The sequence below is a fragment of the Sabethes cyaneus genome, chromosome 1 (assembly GCF_943734655.1).
Source record: "Sabethes cyaneus chromosome 1, idSabCyanKW18_F2, whole genome shotgun sequence".
Lineage (NCBI taxonomy): Eukaryota > Metazoa > Arthropoda > Insecta > Diptera > Culicidae > Sabethes > Sabethes cyaneus.
Window position 1 is genome coordinate 117,814,744 of NC_071353.1, and position 25,023 is coordinate 117,839,766.

The 25,023-nt window shown below is 41.8% G+C and overlaps 1 protein-coding gene across 5 annotated transcripts in view; it reads left to right on the plus strand.

Moving 5' to 3' along the window:
• Positions 1-9,799: 9,799 nt before the first annotated feature.
• LOC128733012 (fragile X messenger ribonucleoprotein 1 homolog) overlaps positions 9,800-25,023 on the plus strand; it is a 38,191-nt gene continuing 22,967 nt past the window's right edge. For 2 of the 5 annotated variants that reach the window (XM_053826535.1, XM_053826536.1), the window contains exons 1-7: positions 9,800-10,053; positions 11,005-11,057; positions 11,116-11,263; positions 11,329-11,492; positions 11,551-11,731; positions 11,801-11,871; positions 12,200-12,256. In XM_053826535.1, coding sequence (XP_053682510.1) covers positions 10,003-10,053; positions 11,005-11,057; positions 11,116-11,263; positions 11,329-11,492; positions 11,551-11,731; positions 11,801-11,871; positions 12,200-12,256 — 725 coding nt within the window. In that variant the 5' untranslated portion in view covers positions 9,800-10,002. The remainder of the gene's footprint in view (positions 10,054-11,004; positions 11,058-11,115; positions 11,264-11,328; positions 11,493-11,550; positions 11,732-11,800; positions 11,872-12,199; positions 12,257-25,023) is intronic. The other 3 variants (XM_053826537.1, XM_053826538.1, XM_053826539.1) reach the window with 3 other exon arrangements.

The window sequence follows — 25,023 nt, forward strand, 5'->3', positions numbered from 1 at the left end:
ATGAACCAACCTATGTACCGCCAATTGGAATTGCTTGTGTACATAAATAACTTGATAGGATTATCAATTGATTTTTAGCAGTTGCGACGAAAACAGACAAGCAACTACACCCGATGGTTTGTTCGTACTGCCAGATGCAGCCCGGAGTGAAGAAGTTGGATATCGTGAAGCACTTCGTGTCCGCTGGATATAGCCGATCCGGCACATACAACACCCTCTCCCTTCTAGAGAATGGTTAAGTGCAGTAGAAGCTGAAAAGGGACTCCAAGAGCAAGATACCCTCAGCCTTCTGCGCCTTGGGCAGGTCGGAACTAAACAGTGAAAAAGTGCCTCGCCAAAATGGACATTCTTAAGTGGATGCATCAGTCAAGGCTGGCTGAATGCTGAAGGTGCTGGTTAAAAACATCTTTACGGCGAAGGATGACGAGACCTACTTGATGTTAGATGGCAAAAAGCCAAAGCCAAAGCCATGGGTTTATACCGTCTTTAGACATTACCCTTCTTTATCGACAGACTTCGCAGCCGGCTGTTAGAGTACAGGAAAATTACGGGGCCAGTGCCACAATCCTACTGACTCTAACTAGCAAGCACCGCCTAGCTGAGATTCGAACATACGACAACTGGCTTGTTAGACAAGCATCGTACCTCGAAGCTAGCTGGGCGGTTGATGGCAACGACTGTCAAAGGACTGAGTACATTTAGTTCGAAAACAGACACTGATGAAGCCTGCAAGTCGTAGGCGAAATACGTATCTGTCGCGAATCAATATAGAGAGTAGAACTTCAGGTATCGTATTCTACTAAGACGCTCCAAAAACTTCAGACATTACGCCCCACCACGAAGGTAAGCGATGGCGTCAAATATATCTCCCACAGAAAGTTTCTAAAGAATGTCCTTCTGTAACTGACGATCAGCGAGAAGCGAATGTTCAAGCTGCTGTTCTTTCTTTCGAGGCCAATGCCCTTCTGGCATACAAAAAAAAACGTGGTTTTTTGGCCGCCTCTTGCCTCGGCCCAATGTGCCAAAAGATCAATGGAGGAGGTGTACCGGTTAAAGATAATCATTGTACTGAATACCGTCAACCCTTCCGGTGTCCACCAGCTGCAAACAATAGAACATTTTCATTGTTTCATCGGCCATGACTAAGGTTCCGGCTAACTGCCGTCAAGCCAACGGACAGGGCGTCGAAGCATTTGTTGTAGAAGGCTTAATAAAAGTAGCGTTTAAGGAAACCTTTTGTAGTTCTTTTCATCTTCCTTAAAAAAGCTTTAAAATTAAAAAGCGAAATGTCGGAGAGTAACTAAAAATTTGTTAGGGTAGACGCACCATTAGTGGTGGTAGTACCAGTAGTGGTGGAAACTTGAATTATTCCATTATTTTTGCATATTTTGGTACAAGTTTGGTAAGTATCGAACTACCAGTTACAGTATTATTTGATAAGTATCTAACTTGTACCAAAATCTGCAAAAAAATGGAATAATTCGAGTTTCCACCACTACTGGTACTACCACCACTAATGGTGCGTTTACCCTACGATTTTAGTTTGACTACACGGTAAAAAATCGTCACGCCCAAATCAAGTGTTCTTGCATTTGAATCAATCTGTTACGCAGCATTGCATATTGAAGTGACTTAGTGTTGATTTTCGAGAGATTCCCATTTTTCGAAGAAGAGATCTTCCATTGAATACTAATCAATAGAAATCACCATCGAATCATAATGCATGTCTATTGAATTTGCAACTAATTATTTTTCGCATTTAACAACTGTCAAAAACTCGCGAAGTCTACCTCAAAAATCGAAAAACATAGTATCCTTCAGTAGTTAATCGAAAAAAAAGCATAAACGCAGAAGGTGAAATTACGTTTTCGACTGAAATTAATGCTATTCTAGAGTGTGAGTATAGCTAAATTATGTATGTCGTTAAAATTAATAAATTGTGATTTGTTTTCAGGTTATTTCTGGTTTCAGGTTGGATTCATCACATCACCACGGCTATGACAACGACAATCAACCATATTTGGACATGCCAGCATTACAAACAACAATCCACTTTATTTATAATCAACTGAGGTTTATTTATTTTTTAGTAGGTACAAATAAATGTATTTTGTTTAATTAAATTAGTAAAAAAAATCAAACATATAATTTATTTTAAATCGAATACATTCAATTCATTTGACAGCTCAAAAGTTTAAAACATAGTGCATTGGAAATTAAAGTGATTTTCTGTTGATTTCATTTTGCTTTGTGTTGATTCATTTTCAACGGATTTTCATTTCGAATCGTAATGATAGGCAAGTAGTGCGAATCCAACGGTAAATCACTTCGCTTCAACGTGTTATTTTTTTACCGTGTACATACGTCATTTCCCAAAGAAGTTCTTTTAATCGCGGTCCGTATTTTGTTTATTTTTGTAATGCATACGTTATCATCACAACTTGTTTGTCCTTAAAGAAAGAAACTTAGAAACTTAGTATCTATTATCTAGAAATATTCGTGTTTCAGTTCCATATTGCATGCTCTATCAGTGTCTGTTTCTTATGTTATTATTGCCGGAAATCAAATTTCGATTCAAAACTCGTTTATTGAATTCGACTTGTCTGGAAAAGATGAGTGGACTTCTCGGTATACATGATACTCCCTCTGTCATTCACCAAACAGTAATACTATTATTTTGATGATTCAACCACTTACAAACTTGTTGATTTGTGACATTATTTCTTACCAATGCAATATAAAATGGCGAGGTAAAGTTTAAATGATTTCACAATTTTCATGCAGCTTTAGCGATTTAGCGGTTAGCGATTTCAAGGGTTTATTTTTTGCGAAGCTAACGGTTTCGCTAACGTATTCCAAATTTAGCGAAAACGCTAACTCGCTAATCAGAATTTAGCGCCGTTAACAAGCGATTTAGCGAATTAGCGCAATTGTGCCCAACTCTGACAGTCATTAACAATGAAAGCCCATTCTGTCAGTGATCTGAGCGCCACATAGCGGGAGCATTATCATTTACTTTCAAAATGGAGGCAGAGCTTTTACACACGTTGCGAGACAAAGATGAATGTCTGTTCTCTGTGCTAATACATCGCACGTTTTCTTTCCGCGCGTTCACGGTAAAACTAAAGGAATGTGCGGAAAGAAAACGTGCGATGTATTAGGAAAATGTCAAAAATGCTGCTATGTATTATGAAAAGTGATGCTTTGTTTCAAATTTTCAGCTTCCGGTTTCTTCCGTTTCAGTTCAGTAAACGGGCTGATTCATGACTGCTCATAATTTGCCTCAATTTTCGCGTGTACTAAATCAGACGTTTCGTTACGTATTGGAATTTTAAATCCAGGGATGCCATTTTTTTTTAGGTTAACACGGAGAAAAATGTGGCTAGTTTAAAACAACCATAAATTTGGTTGAAGCCCAAACTAAATTTTTGATTACGTTAACATCGGAATTTGTTTAAATTAAATTCACTAATCTAGTTGAAAGAAACGACTTTTCGACATTATTTCAACTTTATTAACTCGCATTGTTTCAAATTAAGTATCAGTTGATCCAAACTAAAAGTTTGCTTTTTTCAACCATAATCTTGTTTATTTCAACCAAAATTTAGGTTGCAAAATACAGTTAATGTTACCTGAATTCAAATTGAGGTGTTAGTTTAAATCAACCTAAACCGTTGGCATAAATAAACTAAATTTATGGTTACGCAAATACCAACCTTAAAAATAGTTCAAAACAAACGTGTTCTTAGTTTGCGTTTACAAATGTGGCTAGTTTAAAACAACCATAAATTTGGTTGGAGCCAAACTAAAGTTTTGATTACGTTAACATCGAAATTTGTTTGCATTAAATCCACAAATCTAGTTGAAAGTAACGACTTTTACACATTATTTCAACTTGATTAACTCGCATTGTTACAAATTAAATATCAGTTGATCCAAACTAAAAGTTTATTTATTTTCAACCATAAGCATGTTTATTCCAACCAAAATTTAAGTTGCGATGATGTCATTATTTTTTGCCGTGTAGGTCGTCGCGTCGCTCGCGTTTTCGCGGTCTGTTCGTCGTCACATCACAAGAGGAAAACTGAAATCTGAAACAATAAACCTCTTGTGGGAAATATGGTTTGTCCTGGGTCATGTATGAATACGCGGAGGTAGGTTCCGAAATAAGTAACATTCATTAAAGATTATTCATTCCATTTTCTCACGTTTTCTTACATGATTTGCCATAGGACTTTTCGGTGTCATGCAGATAGATGTATATTCCGTCATGGAACGATATATCAATCACGTCTTCATCACTACTCCCCGCTGGAATCCTGGTGTTCCTGCGACTTTATCCTATTTGCCGTCACCGATAAAAAAAACCCCAGCATTCCCTGTAGTCCGCATCCGGACTGGAGCTTCTACACCACCCCACAATCGGATTCTGGGAATCCGGACTGTAGCAAGTTGGTTTCATTGTACCGAATTGACGACGATAAATGCGATCCACTGTGGGTTCTGGACGCCGGAGTTATCGACCCACTAACAATTCTGCATCAAATTTGTACTCTCAAAGTGCTTGACCTTCGACCTCCACACCGACAAGGCGCTGTTGACGTACGTTCTGCTACCGGATCAAGTCAGGCAGGACTCGTTGGATATGAATCTGGTGGTGGACATCCAGGATGGTCAGTGTAACGATGCTTTTGCCTACGTGGCCGACGTGTCGCGTTTCTGCATCATCGTTTTTAGTTTGTGTGAGTTCAAAAGCCAGAATATTAGCAACTATTCATACAAATTCAAAATCCTTTCGTCAGCAATTGAACTATTTGGACTTGAACTTCCATAGATCGGATGGAATATTTCGGATTTCCCTTTCGCCAGTTCATCCTGATGGTTATCGTATGTTTTTTTTTATCATCCAATGTCTAGTTTTACGGCGTTCGAAGTCCCAGTGCCGGTACTAGAAAAGAATCTTGCGAGATTTTGGCCTGGTAAAACATTTAAACTGATCGGAAGCCGAGACAAGGGTGGTCATTCGTCTACTTTCGAGGTGGCAAAAACAACAATTCAGTTTCAGTTTATCTCTTTGGTCCAGCAGAGCGGCGTTAATTGATGGGATCTGGCGAAATCGTAACAATCTGGCTGGTGAGAAGAACTCGTACAAGCTGGCGTACCCGAATGATTTCAAGGTGGACCGAAAGCCGAAGCAGTCGATTTGGGTCATCAGCGACAGTAGCTGACATAAATTTAAAACTAGTGATAACTTATAACTTTTTATTTTCATGAAATTGTCTCGTATTCCGAAAATACAGTTATAAGATATTGCTGATGCAGTTGAACCACAGAGAACAGACTACCAGGTAATTGACAAAAAGTGTGTAAAATGTTTTTATGTAATCTACGAGTAATCAATAGAGCACCCCTCGAGCAGTAAGTGGCAAACTAAATCTTGATGTCGCTGCCGTAGCGATGGCGTATGCGTATGTAACTCCAGCACAAAGAAATATTGATAAAGGTACATGAATATTTTTTGATGCGTTTGGCAAACTATTTCTGGAGGGCGCTACCGACAGATTTTACACACAAAAGATCGATTACTTCCTTCGAGCCTGTTAATCTGTTCTCTGTGGTTGAACACCGTAGTAATCGACCTGCGATAATCGATTTTATTCTTGTTCTGTGTGTCGCAATTAAGTCGAAAGCGGTAAGCTGTAATCGCACAGTGATATAGCACACAACTTGCGACGTACAGAACAACAATAAAACCGAATGGTAGACTCGGTTTTGAACTGCAACGGCAATGCGTATGTATGTTTAAAACCGCAAAAATTGTTTCAATAAACTTCTTGGTTGTTGCAAACAACATTTTTGGTTACATTTAACGTTCATTTTAGGTTTATTTCAAAAAATAATATTAGGTTGTTTCAAACGTTTCAATGTTTGACTTGACAGATTTAATCAGTTTGTTTTAAACTAAAATCTGTTTAGATCAAACTATAAAATTTGGTTGATATTACCTAAAAGATATCAACTGTCAAAACCAAACAACCAAGATTCTGGTTATTTCAAGCAAATATTTGTTGAATTGAAGTTCCTAAAGCAAAAACAACCTAATATTTTAGTTAATCTCAAGCATCGCGGTTTGTCAAAGTAATCAAGTATATATTTACGCAAATTTCAATGTGAAAAGCTGGTTGAAGCAACCTAAAATATAGTTGTTTTTGCCATACATTTTTCTCCGTGAAACTGTATACACAGCAAGGAATAATATTGAACCAATTCGCGTTGACGAATGTAGACTATCCAAACCAGCGGGATGGTGTGGCTGTCAAACTACATACATTGTACATGTCCCACTCATTGATTTTGGTACTTTTGGTTCTGGTGCCTACATAAAGGTTTATTCATTTTCAGACTACCGAAATTGATTAGAAAGCAGTTAAACACAGCCTTTTAGCTATAATTTAAGTAATATTAGCTGTTATTTTCGGTATACTGGCTGGTTCCAAGTTGTCGTCGTCCATGGATGTTTAGCCCGCAAAATTTTGACAATTTCACACCCCTGTACCAAACAGAATGCTGCGACAACGTTATTCTAACAGTTTTCCTATGAATTTACTGTCAAATTGACGCTGACGGATGCTTTGACGCAGCATTCTTTGACCCGTAAGCTGCTGCCAACTTCAAAAGTTTATTATTGAGTGGTGAAGCTGAATAGGAATTTGTTAACGAATTCAAAAGATCGAAACATTTTGGAAAATTTTCACCCACATGACATTTTTATGATTGTGAAAGATATCGATTCGCGATTCGAGATGGAGCCCTCATAATAATGCATGATGTATATTTATTTTGAAACGATGATTCTACAATTGATGAAGGGACGGTAAGGGAAAGTAATGAAGAAGCCCTGGCAGGTGTTGTGGGTTCAAATCCGGTTATAATCTCTGATTACAACTTGGTTCGACCCATGCACCTTCCAGCATTGGACAAAAGATAGGAGTCACAACGACAACTTGTTAACCATAGCTACCTATTACCCCCCCCCTTCCTTTCCACCCTTCCCCTCCATTCCCGAAAAAAAAATCCTTCTTCATTACTTTCCCTTACCGTCCCTTCATCAATTGTAGAATCATCGTTTCTAAATAAATATTAATATATGCCTGACCGCATTTCAAGGTCATGACTAAAGTCACGAGTTTGGTCAATGCATGATGGTTATTATTGACAGTTCGACAGTTAAAATTCTAGTCAATGAGATATCCACAGGTGTGATTGCGAGCTTTGATTTGATCTGCTGATTTTTCTTATCAATGCATTCTTATAGCGAATCCGTTTATTCTCCCCGGGCTGAAGTTCGATGAACTTTATTTATCAAATAGGAGCACGGAGAATAAAAATCTAGTTTCAAACTGAAATGCATGATTGAAATGAAAATATTTATAGTTATATCAATGTTAAATTCAAATTCGATAATACTTTACTTTTAATTCAAAACTGTTATTTTCTTGATTCAAATAGAATTTCGCTTTGAAACAACAATATTTTCAGGTTGCTATAAAAATATTTTATTGAGGCTTAAAGCAGCCATTGAAACAAACAAAATTCGCTCCGTGAGCAATACCAAAAAATCATCCAGTTCTATCCCGGGTTGAATAAACAAATTCGCTATTGCGGAGTTTCCACCTATTTAGAGTCCCACGCGAAAATTATTAGCGTGGTTATTTTCTGCGTTTACCACACATGTTTGCAATTTAGCAATTTGAACCATAAGTTTTTCGTTATTGCCTCCCCATAGCACCCCTCCTTGCTTGACAAGCGTATTTTCAATGTATTTAGTAAGTACAGGATAGTTATTATTAAAAAACAAAGGGTTTAGCCGGTTTTTCATACAAAAAATGCCCCCGAACCTAATTAAATTATGCAATGATTCAAACAAAGTACTTGACCTGAGGAGCATTTTGGCAAATTTTCAGATCATTAGACGCCATCTTGAATCGGTAATGGCGGCTAGAGTGAATTTCATTTTTCGCAGTTTAAGCGGGGTACGCTGCTGAAAAGAAAACAGCTCAAGAAAAAATCTTGTTATTTACCGAAGAAATTTTGACAACTCCAATGCAAGCAACCACCTGTCATTTTTTCTTGTGGTAATAATTGCGCCGGATATTATTCCGTACGGAAAAGTGACGTTTTAATTCACTTGCGTGTAAACCAACGTCATCTGGACGTGAAATAATATTTCTTATGAGGTGCGTACTGCTTAAGAAATCGTAAAAGAAATCAATTTCTTGAGCATTTCTTGTCCTATCTTTTTACCCATTACTTTTCAGCAGCGTACCCCGCTTTACTCCGAAACCAATTATCATAAAAATTTAAAAAAAATCACAGATGTTATACTCACTGCCGGACACATTTCCATTGTTTTTTGGAAATTTTTCGATGCGAATATCACAGTAAAAAAAATCGAAAAAATTTTCAAGAGTTTTTTTTCCAGTGTTCCAAAGATGGCGCCGCTTATTTTTTTTTTCAATAAATTGTTCAATCAAATGTATAAATAATAGGCTTTTTGTAGATTTTTAGAAAATGTGGATGGCGGTCAAATTTTCTTTTGAAAAGTTCAATATTAAAATTGCTCTTATATGTAGTTCAGGAATACGGCTTTAAACTGATTAATTTCACAACCTAACGTGGCCTACACTCTTGAATGATTCTACCTGTAAATAGGTTGGATTTAGTTAAAGCTAGGTTGAAACTACTCAAAATGCCCTTCAAGTGTACAAACTCGGATTTTGAGTAGTTTTTCAACCAAAAAGTTGGCAGTAGGAGCTTAAAAGTGCGTTATTTGTCATCAGGGCTCGGCATCGTCGAAACCAATAAATGACACTGACTTTCGCTTCATACATGAAGTGACTTGCTTCATTTTTTGAACAGAACTTTTCAAGCAAGCTTCAGTTGAAGTTGGTGGCTGTTTCAATTGACGACGGCAGAAAGTCAGGCACGATTTGGCGACATTAACTAAGATAACTTTAATATGCGTTGCATTGTAAGAAATGTTACTCAAATTCAATTTATTTGCATTCAAAGTTGCTGGCCTTCTTCTGAATATTTGATAGAAAAGTACAAATGAAAAGTTGAAACTGATAGTCATGATGAAGTGAAGCCTGTTTCGCTGACGCTGACTGAAGTCAGTTTGAAACTGAAGGGGTGCTGCTTCTGTTGAAACCGTAGTTTCACTGCTTCATTGTTTAGTGACGCTGTGCAATTGAAGGTGACGTTGTCGGGTCCTGTTTGTCATAGAGAATAATTCAATTATCGGTAGCCAGTAGCCAAAATGAGTTGGAATTTTTATCCAAAGTTTGAGTTTGTACACTTTAAGGGCATTTTGAGTAGTTTCAACCTAGCTTTAACTAAATCCGACCTATTTACAGGTAGAATCATTTAAGAGTGTAACTGAATCAAATTCTAGGTAGAATTAACAAAAGGGCGAATGTCGCAAATGTAAACAAAACGAGTGAGAGTTACTTCTTGCTGGACCAGCATAGGAAAATCAACCCTCACTCGGTTTGGTAACGCATGCGACATTCGCCCTTTTGTTAATTCTATCTTCAAATAAATTTTTTCAAACGTCGTCATATTGAAGTCACGCCTTTCGATCTGGCATCTCTGCTTAGAGCTGTCAAGGAGACAGTTGGCATTTTTGACAGTCGCTGGAATCATCCTGTCAGACGTTTCGATTCCTTTTTTTTCGTTTAATTTTTGGTTTTCTCTTCCTCGCAGTAAGCAGTGCAGCGGTGTCGCATCGTTGTTTGTACGGTTTGTACGATTCAGTGGTAGGTGTTTGTATGTGTGCTCAGTTTTCGTAAGGAAAAGTTAACTCGTCGTCGTCGTCGTCGTCGTCGATACTGGCCATCAAGAGGCGAGCAAAGCGAAAAGACCGAACGCGAGCAGTCAGTCAGCCAGCCACTAGAACCGAATCAAGTGGGGAGAAGAGAAAGAAATATTCACAAATCCAAAATGGACGAACTCTTGGTGGAAGTATGCGGCGAAAACGGAGCCAATTATAAGGTGAATATTGCAAAAAGTACCGGTCCTAGATGGCACTTCCGGCCTGGTGGGCTCCGCCCCGTCCGATAGCAATTGAATGCGCGAGCGGGACGGCCGCGGTGGTCGTCACCGGTGACAGTTTTCGTGGTGGTGAATGAAAAAAAAATTTTTTTTTCGTGAGTGCGGAGCGCCCGTCGGACGCCATGGAAGAAAAAGAAAGAAAAACCTGGCCAATGCGTGCTCCTTGACCACCGGTTTGTGCCATTCGTGGGGTGTTGGAAAAATGAATGGGCTTCCAAAAAAACGGTAAAAGAAAAAAAATTCTGATCTAACCGAAGTGTGGTGATTTGAACCGGGTACCGCATGATCACGACTTCTCGATCGGAGCAGACGGCTCCTTTGTCCCTCTTTCGTACCCTTCGGTGCAGAGCTTCCACCGACAAGCTGTCAATAATTTTGATCGTCTCCAAGAACGTTGTCAGAGGAACCGATTTCCGAATGAAAACTGCACTTGGCTAGCAGGCGGCGAACCTGTATCTATTTGACGAGTTTTGACGTTTTGTAACTATTTACAAATTTATGCATTTATTTGATTGGATTTTACGCAATAGATTTTTAATTTATTTCTTTTTGCGTGGGGTTTAAATTTTGGGGGTGTGTATCTGACATTTACATTGTTGCTTATTGGAAAATCTTGTCTGGGTCAAAAAAGAAAAAACAATGCAAAGGTCAATTGCTTTTGCGTTGGCGTAAAAAATATTGGAATGTGTTTCTTTGCTAGATTGAAACAAAAAGTTTTGTTTCGGAAAAATTCGAAAGTCCGAACGAAAAACTATTAGTAGTCGCTAAGTATCATGATTCTGATTTATTTCCTTGTCTTGTTTTTATTATTTTCTTTTCTGCGATGGTGGTTCTACTTTGCTTAATCTATTTCTGGAACTGACGAATGGCTTGAATACCTACTTCGTGCAGGGAGTTGTTACGGATGTCTTTGACGATGGAGTCATGGTGGCATTTGAAAATGAGTATGTTTTTTGAAGTAGTTGGCTAATGGGGTTACTTAATGACTAATATTTTTGACAGCTGGCAGGAGGAATCGAAGTTTCTGTTCAATCAAGTTCGTCTACCTCCGACCGAGACTGCGACCACCTTCTGCGAACACATGGAAGTCGAAGTGTACTCCCGATCTAACGAAAACGAAGCATGTGGGTGGTGGCGAGCGGTAATCAAGGTAAGACCGATATCCGCTAGTTTCAAGAAAAGTCTCAATTGTTTTGTACTTTTCGTTCGTTGCAGATGATGAAAGGTGACTTTTTTGTGGTGGAATATCTCGGCTGGGACAATAGCTATACGGAAATTGTATCGGCCGACAGGCTACGGGTGAAGAACACTAATCCTCCGATCAACGATAAGACCTTTTTTCGATTCGAAATCGATGTGCCGGAAGACATTCGAGAATAGTAAGTATAAAACTGCGGCTATCGTTCGATGGAAATCGGTTTTAACTATAACAATTAGTTCTTTGTTGAATAGTGCCAAAATCGACGGCGTACATCGGGAGTTTCAGAAGGCAATCGGTGCGGCCGAATGTCGGTACGTCCCGGAACGAGGCACGCTGTTGGTAATTTCACGCAGTGAATCAACCCAGCGGCGAGCAAACATGATACAGGAGATGTGTTTCCGGAATTTGGGCCAGAAGGTAGGTTAAGCCGAATTGATCTTTCAACTGTTTTATTCAAATATCTGATTTTAAAAACCTTCTTTCCAGGTGATGCTCCTAAAACGAACGGAAGAAGCTGCCAGACAACTAGAATCGACAAAGCTACACAGTTCGGGCGGGTAAGTCAGCTTCGGCTTTTCTCTAGTCACTAAAATCGAAGTTAGGGCCACATTTTCACACTCCTACACATGCACAGTAAGAAACAAGTTTGGAAACATCTCCTTGCCATCGTCGCATTTGCTTGCTAACAGTTCTTTGAGTGCTAGTGAGTGAAAAACCTGTTGAAAAAAACATGTACAGCAATAGTTTCCCCTTGTTTAATAATTAACGACTCACAACACTATCAGCCGAGCGAAGAATTTTCAAACCAACAAAACCAAACCAATCATCATCAGAACCCGCTGCTATCTTCTTCTTTCTCTTCTATTCGTCTTGTTTCATTTCCAGAAGTTTTACTAACAATCAGAGAATTTCCGCTTTTATCGGACAATCAATGAATGAGAGGTAACAGTCAAAATCCTATCTCCCCTTACTATAAACTGCCAATGCTGCCATTATTGATAACACACTACACTGATTTTTTGTTTGTTTTTTATTTCCCTCTTCTTAGTTTGTAACTTTGGTAGAAAGACGCATTTTTTTAGGTTTTTGGTCTGTAGCATTGAATGTTTTAAACCTTGTATAAACCATATTAGTTTAAATCGATTCGATACAAGCTCTTAATGAAAGCAAACTATTACACATACTGTACGCTGTACCTTCAAAGATGCGCGTACCTTTATATCATGTACCTTAAAGGTACTTAAAAACTCCAGTACTTAAAAACTCCAGTTTCACGCGGAATAAACTCATCGTAATTCAATTCCGCTCCTGTAAAAACACAATTTTCAAACTTAATGTATCTTTTTCTCGGTACCTAGTCAATGTATTTGTAACAAACCTTTTTTGTTTTTTTGGTAGAAGTTAGAAAAACATTTCTCTGGGTGTGTGTTGCATACAAAACTCAAAGGTTATAAAAGTCTTCTGCAGACTTCTACGCACAAAACGAAAAAAATGTCGATAAAGTTTGAAAATCGAGTTTTTACAGGAGTCGAATTTTATTACGACGAGTTTGTTCTGCGCGGGACTGGAATACTTATGTGTAAGATAGTTATTCCGCGATCGGATCAATACAAGATTGGTATCAAAATAGTTCGAAAAGCATGTAAAATCAAAATCTCAAATAAAAAATAGTGACTTCTTCAAGATTTTCGGTGGCTGATGGCCCCTTAACTATGTTTACATTAATTAGACTTGAACATCAGTTGGATTAAACTTCTCATTCGATAGTCGAATGCAATAGATCGCCCAGTTAGCTTCGTAGTACGATGTTGGTCTAACAAGTCGGCCGTCGTATGTTCGAATCTCGGCTGGGCGGTGCTGCAAGAGTCACTAGGATCGTTGCATTAGTGAATGTCCTGTACTCTAACAACCGGCTGCGAAATCTGTTGATAAAGAAACATATCTTAAAGACGGTTATACTCAAGGCTTTGCCAGTATGCAATGGATGGGAATGACACGTAAAAAAACTTAATAAAAGCGGTATGATATGGGGGGGGGGGGGGGTCCTCAATTGAACCGTTGGTTGAGGTGAGTAAACAAGGGTTGAGTAAAGTAGGGTCTAGGCACAGTCCGTGGGATTCGAATCCACGGTTCTTCAAGCTTAACAAAATGCGACAAACTACAAACTTAATAATAAGATCCGAAGATCTTTAAACGTCGAGACTTGTTACTCTTTGTCCTCAGTGCTGTACTGTCAACGCTCTTGTACAAGTGAAGGAATTTCTTATTTATTCCTACTTCAATACTCCTACACAGTCCCAATGACGGTTAATTTCTCAGTGGGCAGATGTATAAATGGTATAAATTTAACATAAACATAAAACAAAAATATATCCGCCCAGTTAGCTTCGAGATACGATGCTGGTCGAATGTTCGAACCTCGGTTATGCGGTGCTGCTAGATAGATTTGGTAGGATTGTTGCACTAGCCCCGTAAATGTCCTGTACTGTAACAGCCGGCTGCGAAGTCTGTAGATAAAGAAGGATCATATCTTAGAAAGTCGTTAAAGCCCAAGGCTTTGCTTTTTTACAAAACAAAATGAAAAAAAAACCTGTTGATAAATTAATTGTACAGGCTGCAGACGCAGCTGAATCGCTCACTGTGGAAATCAAACATGGATGCGACTTTGGCAAACGTCATTTGGAGACTTCTGAGAGCTCCATATTTGCCGTAGTTCGTACGGTAGTGTGACATCCTCAGCATAGCAGTATTTTGAAGGAATCTGTTCTGGTCGTTAATATCGATTCGCTCAAGAATTTGCGGGTAGTTTATTTTTCCTCACAGGGTGTCGGCGATTAAGCTTTAGATCAGTGCTCGAAAAAATTGACAGCCCTGCTTGAAGGCGAATATAAAACGCATTCAACGCAAGCAGTTTAACCCCCGGTAGTATTCTTTTATCTGTCTGCCCATGTAAAATCATATCATAATAGTCATATCCCTTGGCGTACCTAGGAAATTGCTCTGGGAGGGGCCTAGGGGGTGCTTTTCAAAAAAAAATTCACTTTATATAAAACTTCCCAGTCGTCTCAGATGCTGTAAATCTCTTTCGACTTTTAAGACATCCTGCATGTGGAAGCTCCTTGTTCCTGGTGGCGGTGGGTTTGTTGAAAAGAACTCTTTTTTGATCGCATTGTCGTTCGGCATCCTTACGATGTGTCTGGACTACCGTAGCCTACAGACTTTCGGCAGATGTGCAATGGGAATCTCTCCAAGCAGTGCCTTTAGCTCGTGATTCATACGCCTCCTCTACTCTCCGCTGCTTTCACTTTGTACTCCACAAAATATTGTCTGCAACACTTTCTTGAACTCTTTCTCGAGCTCGAACACAGCAATGGCATGTATGTCCTCCGTGAGCAGCGTCTCAGCTTAAACTCCGTAAAGAACTACCGATCTTATAGTGGTTCGTAGCGTTTTTCGTCGCAAAGTTGCTAGTAGTTTGCTATCATTGCTAAAAATTGTGCCTCTCGTTTCGATACCCGCTCTTCGGACCACCCCTCAAGAGCAATGTTGAACAGCATGCAGGATAAGGCGTCACTTTGTCTCAATGCTCGCTGCGTCTCGAAGGGACTCCAGAATGTTTCCGAGATGCGCACGAAACACCAACACGAGCCAATGTAATTCTGATTAGTGCCGTCAGCCCAAGTAACAATTCCAAGTTTTATTACGTTCGTATAGTGGTTTTCATGACCAATTTCATAAAACCGCTAATAAAACTATGAGCGCCACCAGAACTTTCTGATGACCGCTATAAAACTGCTTTCTGACCAAGTGGCCCACTCCTCAGAATGTTTTTATAACCGCTATAAGAATTAGGTCATAAGCTCAAGTAGTCGTATCACGCTCTGCTCAAAGCAGCAATAAAACCGGTTAAGCTTTCGCTGCTTGACAGCCATTGCCATAATTTACAAAAGCTTTTCGCTTTTCGCATTTCGCTTTTCTGGCAAAAGCTAAATAAGTTCACTAACTTTGTCAACTTGAAAATACATCCGTGAGAAGAAAAGTTTAGGTTTTAGTGACAGATCATTCTGAATGATTTGGTTTATAGCGACCAGAATAATGTATTCCATAGAATATTTATTAAATTTTAAACAATTTCATTGGTTTGCAGTATGTGCGCATTTAATTTCATCGTGCATATTGATATGATAGGTCGATAAAATCAGCGCGCCCCTGAAATTTTGCAATTTACGAAAACTGGTTGTTTCAACAAATTGAAAATATTCAGTTAGTCAATCTCAATTTCTAGCAAAACCATTTTAGTTGCTTCGTCTGACAGGAAAACCGGTTGATAATAACTTTTTTTCTGCAAAACACTTTGCTTTGATGAATAGTTGTTTGCGAGCTGAAACAAAATACTAGAATATGGCAATATGGCTTCGCATAAAAAAATGATTTTGGTGTTGAACTTAGGTATTCTTCATAATAGCAGCAAAAAACTGTTTGGCCAGGGTGTTACCGTTTTAATAGCTCTATAAAACTAACAGATTTATTGCGGTTTGACAAGTAACCGCGATAAGATCAATTTTGATTGATGCGCCATTTTGTATTGATACGCCACACGTATGGTAGATTTGTAAGAGACGTGGTGCAGCCAACAAGTTTTACCGTGGTAATACAAGCAACCACAATAAATTTGCTTTATTAACAGTTTTATTATGGTTTTCTAGCTAGCTATAGATGTGCTTGGACTCGTATGCCCTAGGTAATGCGCAATACCACAATAAAACCAGAGATAATGATTAATACCGCAATAAAACCTTTATAAAATTCAAGTAAAACCAAGTGGCTTTAGAATTGTTACTTGGGAGGTCAGTTTATGCGGAAAACCATGTTCTTGCGTTATCTGTCATATAGGTGGTCTCGATCGACTGTATCGCATACTGCTTTAAAAACAATAAAGATGTGGTTCGTGGGCAAGTTGTACTCCCGACATTTATGCAACATCTGTCGGATGTCGGAATATGGTCCGTAGTTGCCCGAGGCCCCATGAAACCTGCCTGGTAATTCCCTACGAAACCTTCAGTAACAGCTAGTGTTAAAAGATATGGGAGAGTACTTTGTAGGCGGCTTTATCAGCGCTATGTCTCTCCTTCCATCAATTCCTCCGGTAGTTTATCCTCCCCCTAAATCTTGTAAATAACCCAGTGTAGTGCCGTTTCCAGCATTTCTCGGCCATATTTATAAACCTCTGTCGGTAAACGGTGCTTACTGGCGGCTTTATTGGTCTTCAGTATCCCGAAATCTCGTTCGATTTAATTGGAGATCAGGTGCTAGGACATTGGTATCTTCCATTGGCACTCCCAGGTTAACCTTCAGCCTTCTTTTACGACTTCGCCATTAGGTTAGGAGAGAATCTTTTTTGAGAACATATACACTGAATTTTTTTCCGGTTTTCAAATTCCAATGGTGAACATTTCTGGAGGGGGCGTGCAGAACTCTAGAGGGGGCCTGGTCCCCTAGGCATCCCCTCTAGCCACGCCAATGGTCATATCCACTGAACTACTGACAGTGTGTCTTTCTCAATTTTTTACCCATCAAAACAATTCATTCATGAATTGCAGCACTGAATGATTTCTCGACAAACCTGTCAATCCATTTTCTTGCTCTTGACTGATATCTTAGATCTCAGTTTTTTAAACTGCCTGCTTTTTGCAATCAGCCGAAACCTGGCTGAAGGAAATTTATTAAAACTTCGGAGCAATGTTTACGTTGATTTAATTTCGTTTGCGTTTTGTCGGCAGTTCAAAATAAATGAATGATTCACATTTGATTTCATTCACTATTATCGAGAATGAATTAATGCAGAGAATAACACGAACAGAACGCAAGTGATTCGCTCGAATCGTTGGTTTCAGGTTGGCAATGCTAAGTTCATTTCATCTGTAGTAGAAATAACAAAGAATGGATAGTAGGCATATTGCATCGGGCGTATTGCATAAATTGAATATGAAATTTCTAAGCACTGGCCACGCCTCTGATTGATTTCTACTTTAACAGTCTGATACAAACAAATCTGTTGATAAAATATAAGAGCTTGTATTCGTAGAATATGCTGTTTCTATAGACAACGGTCGCAGACTTAAAAGTCGCTATCGCAGGCACGTTTTAAGTGCTACTTTGTGGCCTGGCAAAAAGGTCCCTTTAAATCAACGAAAAGCAGCAGATTTTACTATCCGGTTGAAACCATCTATTGCTGGCCCCTGTCTCATTCATTCTGCTTGGTTGTTAAGATCCCTGATGTCATCCTCAGTGCCTCAGTCTCGTGTTCAGAAAACCGTTTGATTAATATAGCTCAGACATCTTTTTTTATTATTTATGCAGGGAGAAAATCTTCATAGACAGCACCTTCACGGTGCCGCATAGGATTCGCAAGGTGCCAACATCTCCTGTTGCCCATTTCCTTTTTGCCCACCTCTTCCGGTTCTACCGTTAGGTTTTACTTCAGGAGGGAGGACGTGTGTGGGTTCACTCAACATCCTAGTCACTTCATTCCGCCACTGCCCTTCACCTAGGGCCTGGGCTGCCCACCCAGCCCTTTACTGACCCTAGCTAAGCTATGTCAGGCCCTGTCGTTGCAAACGTTCTAGCCGTTGCAACTCCGTTATCACGTCCGTTACTGCCCTATCGACGGCAACTCATGCGCGCTGCTCCGCGCACATTCTTCTTCAACGTGTCTTCTTCAACGACCGCAAGCATCCCCCGCCGAGTTGCTACGGAACGCGGGCAGTGAAACATCACATGCTCCGCCGTTTCCTCGGCTACCGTGTAAACGGGGCAAAAGGATGAGCCTAGCCGCCCACGCGTATGTAGATACTTCTTAAAGCATCCATGTCCCGACAGAAACTGGGTAAGGAAAAAGTTTACTTCACCATGCCTTGTACCGATCCAAGACGTTCTTGACGTTCCGATCCAGGACGAGATGTTCTGGATCAGCCTATGGGTCCACCTGTCGTGTTAAGCGTGATCCCATTCCGCCTGCCAACGCCTAATAGAGTCCAGCCTAACTCTATCCCTAGCGCCCCTGACGTTCCTCTGCCTATGGCACTCGTTGTCCTCACCTAGAAGTATGCATCTGGAGATCATGACTGCAATAACCCCAATCGCATCCAACGATATGGTACGGTAGCCGCACGCAACGCGCAATGCCAACAGGCTGAATACCTTGTTCAGACATGCCTGATTGCGCTTACTCTCCAAAGCCAGGGCCCATGCCAGTGCACCAGACCGTAGCACCGACGTGGCAACGCTGGCCAACAGGCGTCTCTTACTGCTGCCAGGACCATAGCCGTTCGGCATGATTTTGGACAGCGCAGTAACCGCCGTTAACGCTTTACCACAAGCATAATCCACATGACTGGTGAAGTTCAGCCTGTTGTCTGCCATAACACCCAGGTACTTCACACTTCGTTTGGAGACAATCACCTATCCTCCAACGATGATTTTGGCCTCTAAGGCCGACTTGCGGTTACTGATCATCACCGCTTCCGTCTTGTGGTGGACCAATCGTAGATTGACACCCGCCATCCAACCCTCTATTATGCTTATGGCGTCCGATGCCAGCATTTCCACCTCCTCTAGAAACTCGCCTACCACTGTAAGGACGATATCATCGGCGAAGTCAGTGATCTCGACCCCAGTGGGTAGTTCGTGCCTCAGCACCCCATCGTACATGGCATTCCAGAGCGTGGGGCCGAGAATCGAGCCCTGTGGAACACCCGCTGTCACTTTGTACTTCTTCGCCCCATCCGCCGTGTCGTACACAAGCGTCCGGTTCTCGAAGCAACTTTTAAGCAACCTGCACAGATGGTCATCCTATGCAGCGCTAACGCAATTGCACCCCAGTTAGCGCTGTTAAATGCATTTTTGACATCGATTGTGACTATGGCACATTACCAGTCGCCTCGTCTTTTCCGTCTCATAGGCTTCTCGGCCCTCTCCACCACGGACTTTATGACGTCTACAGTGGACTTCCCCTTACGGAAGCCAAACTGCGAGCTTGCCAGCCCGACATCACTTTCCACCACAGGCGTCAGCCTGTTTAGGATTACCCACTCTAGCAATTTGCCTAACGTGTCCAATAGGCAAATTGACCTGTACGACGAGGGATCACCAGCTGGTTTCCCCGGCTTTGGCAGCAGTACTAATCTTTGAACCTTTCATTTGTCTGAAAATTCGCATACCTCTAGGCAATTCTGAAGCGTCTAAACATATCGGGATGTGCTTGGATCGCCACCTTGAGTGCCTCGTTCGGAATCCCGTCAGGACCAGGCGCTTTCTTCGTTTTTAAACCCCTGGTAATTACGATGGGTTCCTCATTCGTGACCGGAATGAGGACATCATTCGATTGACCGTACGGGGTCTGAGGCCACCAAACTGGATCGTGTTGCGGAAAGAGCCCTTCCACGATGACTTTCAGCTTTTGAGGGCAAGTTTCCTGCGGCGCGGATGTTCCCTTCATCTTTTTCATCACCGCCTGGTATGCACCACCTCAAGGGTTCGAATCCGCATCGCGGCATAGCTCCTGGAAACAGGATTTCTTGCTACGCCTAACCTTCTTGTTGAGCGCCAGCCTGGTCGCTTTAAGTTCGACCCCCCGAGCTTCAGCATCTGCATCGGTTCGGGCCCTCTGCGCTACCCTTCTCGCTCTGTGGCACCTGGAGTGGAGCTGAGCAATGGTCTCGCTCCACCAGCATACCGAGCGACGACCGTTCGTTGGCTGCCCCGTCCTGGGCACATGCGAATCACATGCCCGTATTAGGACGTTGGTCAGCTCACGGGTACTCAGGTTGCTCTCTGCGCTGAGTGCTTCAACGAACAGGTCTTTATCGAAGGCCTTCACTTTCCACCTCCTCCCAGTCGACTTCAACCCGCGTGACCGTGGCATCCGTCGTTCAATCGTATACCGTATAGCTTGGTGGTCGCTATGCGTGTACTCATCGGACACCCTCCAACCCATGTTGGCTAGCAATGTTGGGCTGCAGAAGATGATATCAATGATCGATTGTTATACTCCCCTACAAAAGATACTGACGGATCCCACGTTCGCCAGACTTACGTCCAGCTTGAACAGAGCTTCTAGTAGGCTTTGTTTCCTAGGGGTAGTGTACCTGCCAGCCCATTCGACAGCCCAAGCATTGAAGTCTCTTCCAATGACAACGGGCTTGCGGCCCGTAAGCTCATCGGTGAGCACGTCTAGCATCCGGTCAAACTGATCCGGCGACCACCTAGATGGAGCGTAGTAGCTACAGATGCAGACGCCATCGACCACAGCAATCACGAACCCTTCTTGGTCGGACGAAACCACCTTCTGGATGAAGTATCTACCCATCACAGCAATCGCTGCCATCCGACCCTTGTCGATTACCCAGTTAGCCCCGGGGGACCCGGTAAGCATTCGCGATAATGTCAATATCGCACCCCGTTTCGGCTGCCGCTTGCCAAAGCAACTCCTGTGCCGTATCACAGTGGTTCAGGTTAATCTGTATAACCTGCACCATTATCGTTGCATGGCCCTGTGGCGTGCTTATTTCCCGCTTCGGCTGTGCAGAGCAAGCACCTGGGGGAATTGCTACATCCCCTGGCGAAGTGCTCGTCTTCGCTGCACCGCCTGCAAAGCTTAGACCGATCGGGGGCCTTACACTTGCACGCCCGATGGCCAAGGCCCATACACCTGAAACAGCATTCAATACGCCGTTTGGACGCAAGTGTACAGACTGACAGTGTACCTTAACTTTGCCAGGCGTCAACATTTTGTTGGCGATGGCCTCTGGCACGTTTAAGGTTGCGGTTTGCATATCGCCATATGCCTTCCGCAACCGCATATCTGCGGGTGCCACATCAACATTAAGCTGATCCCGCAGAGTATCCTTCAGGTCAACTGCCGTCGTAATTTCGTCGAGGTTTTTACAGTCGACAAGAGCACGCTGCAACAGCGCCTTGACCTGGCCCGCTTCGCCCAAGGACTGCTCAACCAGTTCACTGTAGTTAGAGCTCTGGACCGTTGGGTCCTTTTTGAGCTCGAAGAGCATATCCCCGGCCTGGGTTCGGCGGGTCTTTACCACGTTGGCCCCAAGCTCCTGCAGCTTGGGGTTCACCTTAACCTTGCGTAGTAGGTCATCATACGAAAGTTTACCTGTCAGCTTCACTACTAAGGCGCCGCACTTATGGACAGCCTTAGCGGCTATGGCCTGAGCTTCGGCGATCTCGCATCGCTGCAGAAGCTCATGCCTCTCCACCTCGGCAGCTAAGACGGTAGAGCGGAGGCTCACCGCCAGCTTTTTAATGTCGAGATGGACATTAGACCGTGAGTTGATGAACGAGTACAACTCGTCCACCAACCTTTTGGCTTCCTCCAGTTTGCTACTGGCTGGAGGAAGCCCAACTCTCGCCTCCAGAGGGTGCACCACGTCCTTAGTTGAGCTCAGACATCTGTAAAGCTGATTTTGTTGCTATGTTTAATTATCTTTTTGTTTGTTTATGTAAAAATATCAACGGGTCTTATGACCCTACTGATACAGTTAACGTAGAATGTACGAGTTAGAGTCAAGAATCTAGTTTTCAGCACCTCGCGGCTAACGTTAAAGTCTAAGTTGGATTATAAGTAATTGGCGTTGCAGATCGGTGATCGTACCAAAGCTGCTGCAGTTTGTTCACCGACGCAGTACGCACAGAAAATGGTCCTTTAGTACGTAAAGTACGACTTTGAGCGTGTACGTTGAGGTTAGCGAGGTCAGCAAATCAGCGACAGCTATTGCTCTGATCATATTGTGACCAGTATTCAAGGTATCAAGATTGATGAGTCTGCAGCGTTGTTCATTGAAGGCAGCTGGAAGCGGTCGTTTAAAGATAATCTCCGAAGAGCGAAACGGATGAATCTGCGCTGCATTGATTCGATTTGGTCAACTCCATTTTAGTAGCATGGAGTCCACCCTGGAGCGCAGTACTCAATATTGGAACGGACTAGTGCACAGTAGAGAGCTTCTAGACAGTAGATATCGCAGAAGTTCTTGGCGAAGCGCATAATAAATGCAAGCTTCCTGCAGGCCTTGTCGACAATAAATGCGGTATGTGTTATTTGAAATCGAGCTTTGAGCCGAGCAGTATTCCCAAGTCCTTGACACAGTTTTCGCGGCGTAAAGGTACGCCTTGATAGCGTATAGTCGAAGACGAGAGGGTTTGATTTTCTGGAGAATGTAATATTTTCGCATTTGTCGGAGTTATATATATTTGTCGGAGGTTATATATGCGCCATTTCGCGAACATTGATAGCTGCTCCTGTAGAACCGCGGCATTGGGTGGATTCTCTACTTTTGCATACAGCTTAAGATCGTCAGCAAACAAGAGTCGTGCACATTTAAGCAGAAAGTCGACATCGTTGAAATAGACGAAGACGAAAGTCCCCGTTTTCTATCATGCCAACTGGTACCCAGTGAGTGATAAATTGACCTCAGGATAAAATTTGGTGACGAATCAGACGGTCTGCTCATACCAGCTGCTTCTGAGTTAAAAGAGTGGCACAAATCTTCCACTCTATTGAGAGCAACGTGCTGTCACCGCTGTCAACTTGCTAATCGTACTTGTATTGCGTGCAGTATTACGTAATTTAGCGTTAAAGTTGGGCATGGAGGGCCTTGTACTCATCCCATTTGGACGTGATCCCGACAAATGTCACTGAGGGTGTCATTCCAACAGGGCACATCACGGCATGTTGATTTGTTTATTAGCGGACTGCACATGCTGGCATACTTCAGAGAGAATCTCGCACATTTTTTAACGCTCCCGAATTGCATTGTCTATATGCTGGCAGCCACTTCCCAAGCGTATATACAGGCCGTAACCATCATGTATTTGTTGAAAATCCTTCATTCTAGTTCTGGAGAAATCACAAAATTTTTTCGTCGGTGTTTTTTTTTTTGTTTATAGGAGACTAGACCACTGCGACCAGCATTCAGATCTATTGTAGTTTTCTTGAGGGCACTGCGATCCAATTGAAATACGTAGACAATCTAACGGATCTTTGGTAATCTAATCTATTCTCATTCTTGAAAAGCAAATGACTGAAAAATGACGATTACTTGAATCAATCATTTTTCTTGCCAACTGCTAGGCCAACTGGAGAAGAATTCTAATGAATCAAGTGGAACCAGGAAAAAATACCTAATTTCATTCAACTCCTCGAAATCAAGTAAAAGGAAGAAAGCGTGGACCTGCCGTACCAAACGCTTCTCATATACATAATACATACATATACATATACATAATGATTTATTTACAGTCGTTGGGAGTACCTTGGTTGATAAGTTTTTGACTGACAGTCGTTGGAAGTATACCCCTGACCCCCAGCGATGAACTAATGGTATTCAGACCAGAAGCCAGGCTGCAATTGGCTAAGGATATGATACCTTATTTCGCTTTCTGAAAATAGAATTAGCTACCAAAAATATTAGTTTAAATAATATAACACTTGAAAGTAAGGTCGTGTGGTTCAATGGTTACCTAAAACTACAGTTGTAAGATCAGGAACCGAAACCCACAAGACCCCGCACCTCCTAAGTTAGCTAGGCAATTATACAAATTATAGCATTTCCAGGTATAACCACAAGGAGGCACTAGGATGACTTGGGATGACTAGAACTATGTTGGGTGCTTCTTCCTAGTTACCTTCCCCGTTTCATACCCACAGACATTCTAACTGATCCATGGTAAGCAGGCAAACTGGGTTATCAGCAATATTGGTCTCAGTCTTGCCCATTTTCCTGTATGCAATTTGGTACTTGCCGCTCCGCGTGGATTTCTGTTCAAGGTCTCTTGGGTTGTTGCTGATGTTCGGGGACGCCGTATCAGCCAACCGGTGCCTTTGTTAATGACCGTTTTAGGATCCGATGCTTTTGCTTGGTTGGGAAGAAAGGCCTCATCGTGAAAGTAACTCTTGCTGAGAAACCGCTTCTGCCATCGTCGTTGTGATCTAACTGAAGAGACGCCAGAGATCTCCAGTGCCCCATCGCACGACATGCTGATGAGGTTGAAGGACTACTCCAATTCCGCGTCCATCATTCAGTACCGAGCGGATAGCGTACTTCCTTTCTGGCGTTGCAAGTTTTCTCCGCACCAACATTAGGGGGTTGTTATTTCTCCATCGATGAAAATTATGAAAATTCTCCATTAGGATGATGCTAAACTGTTGGAGAGAAAATCAAGTATCCTCTACCAGCTTAGAACAGAGGCAGGGGGTAATTTACTGAACAGAATGTTCTGGTTCCATTCGATTTTAGGACTTTATCAAATCCCCCCGCATGCCAAAACTTGATTCTTGGGCACGAGTCGCATTACATTGCGGATTGGGGCCATCTTTGTTATGGGTAATAACGAAATTAAACACGGAATATCTATCGAAAGTAATTTTATTATGACCGCGTCACTCAAGTGCTCGTATAAGAATGAATATAAAAGGAAGAGTATAGTTGTATGTACGCATTCGATAAAAGCAGTGCTGCCAGAAGATTGAAGGAGGTGCCGATGTACGTTGCATATTTTAACACTCCTCCTCAACGTCATACGGCTGAACTAATTTGATGACAAACCTAAAGCGTCACTGTGCTGCATCAGTTTTGAAACACCGAGTGGTTTCGTAAATAAATCAGCTGTGTTTCGCTCCGATGGACAAAATTGCA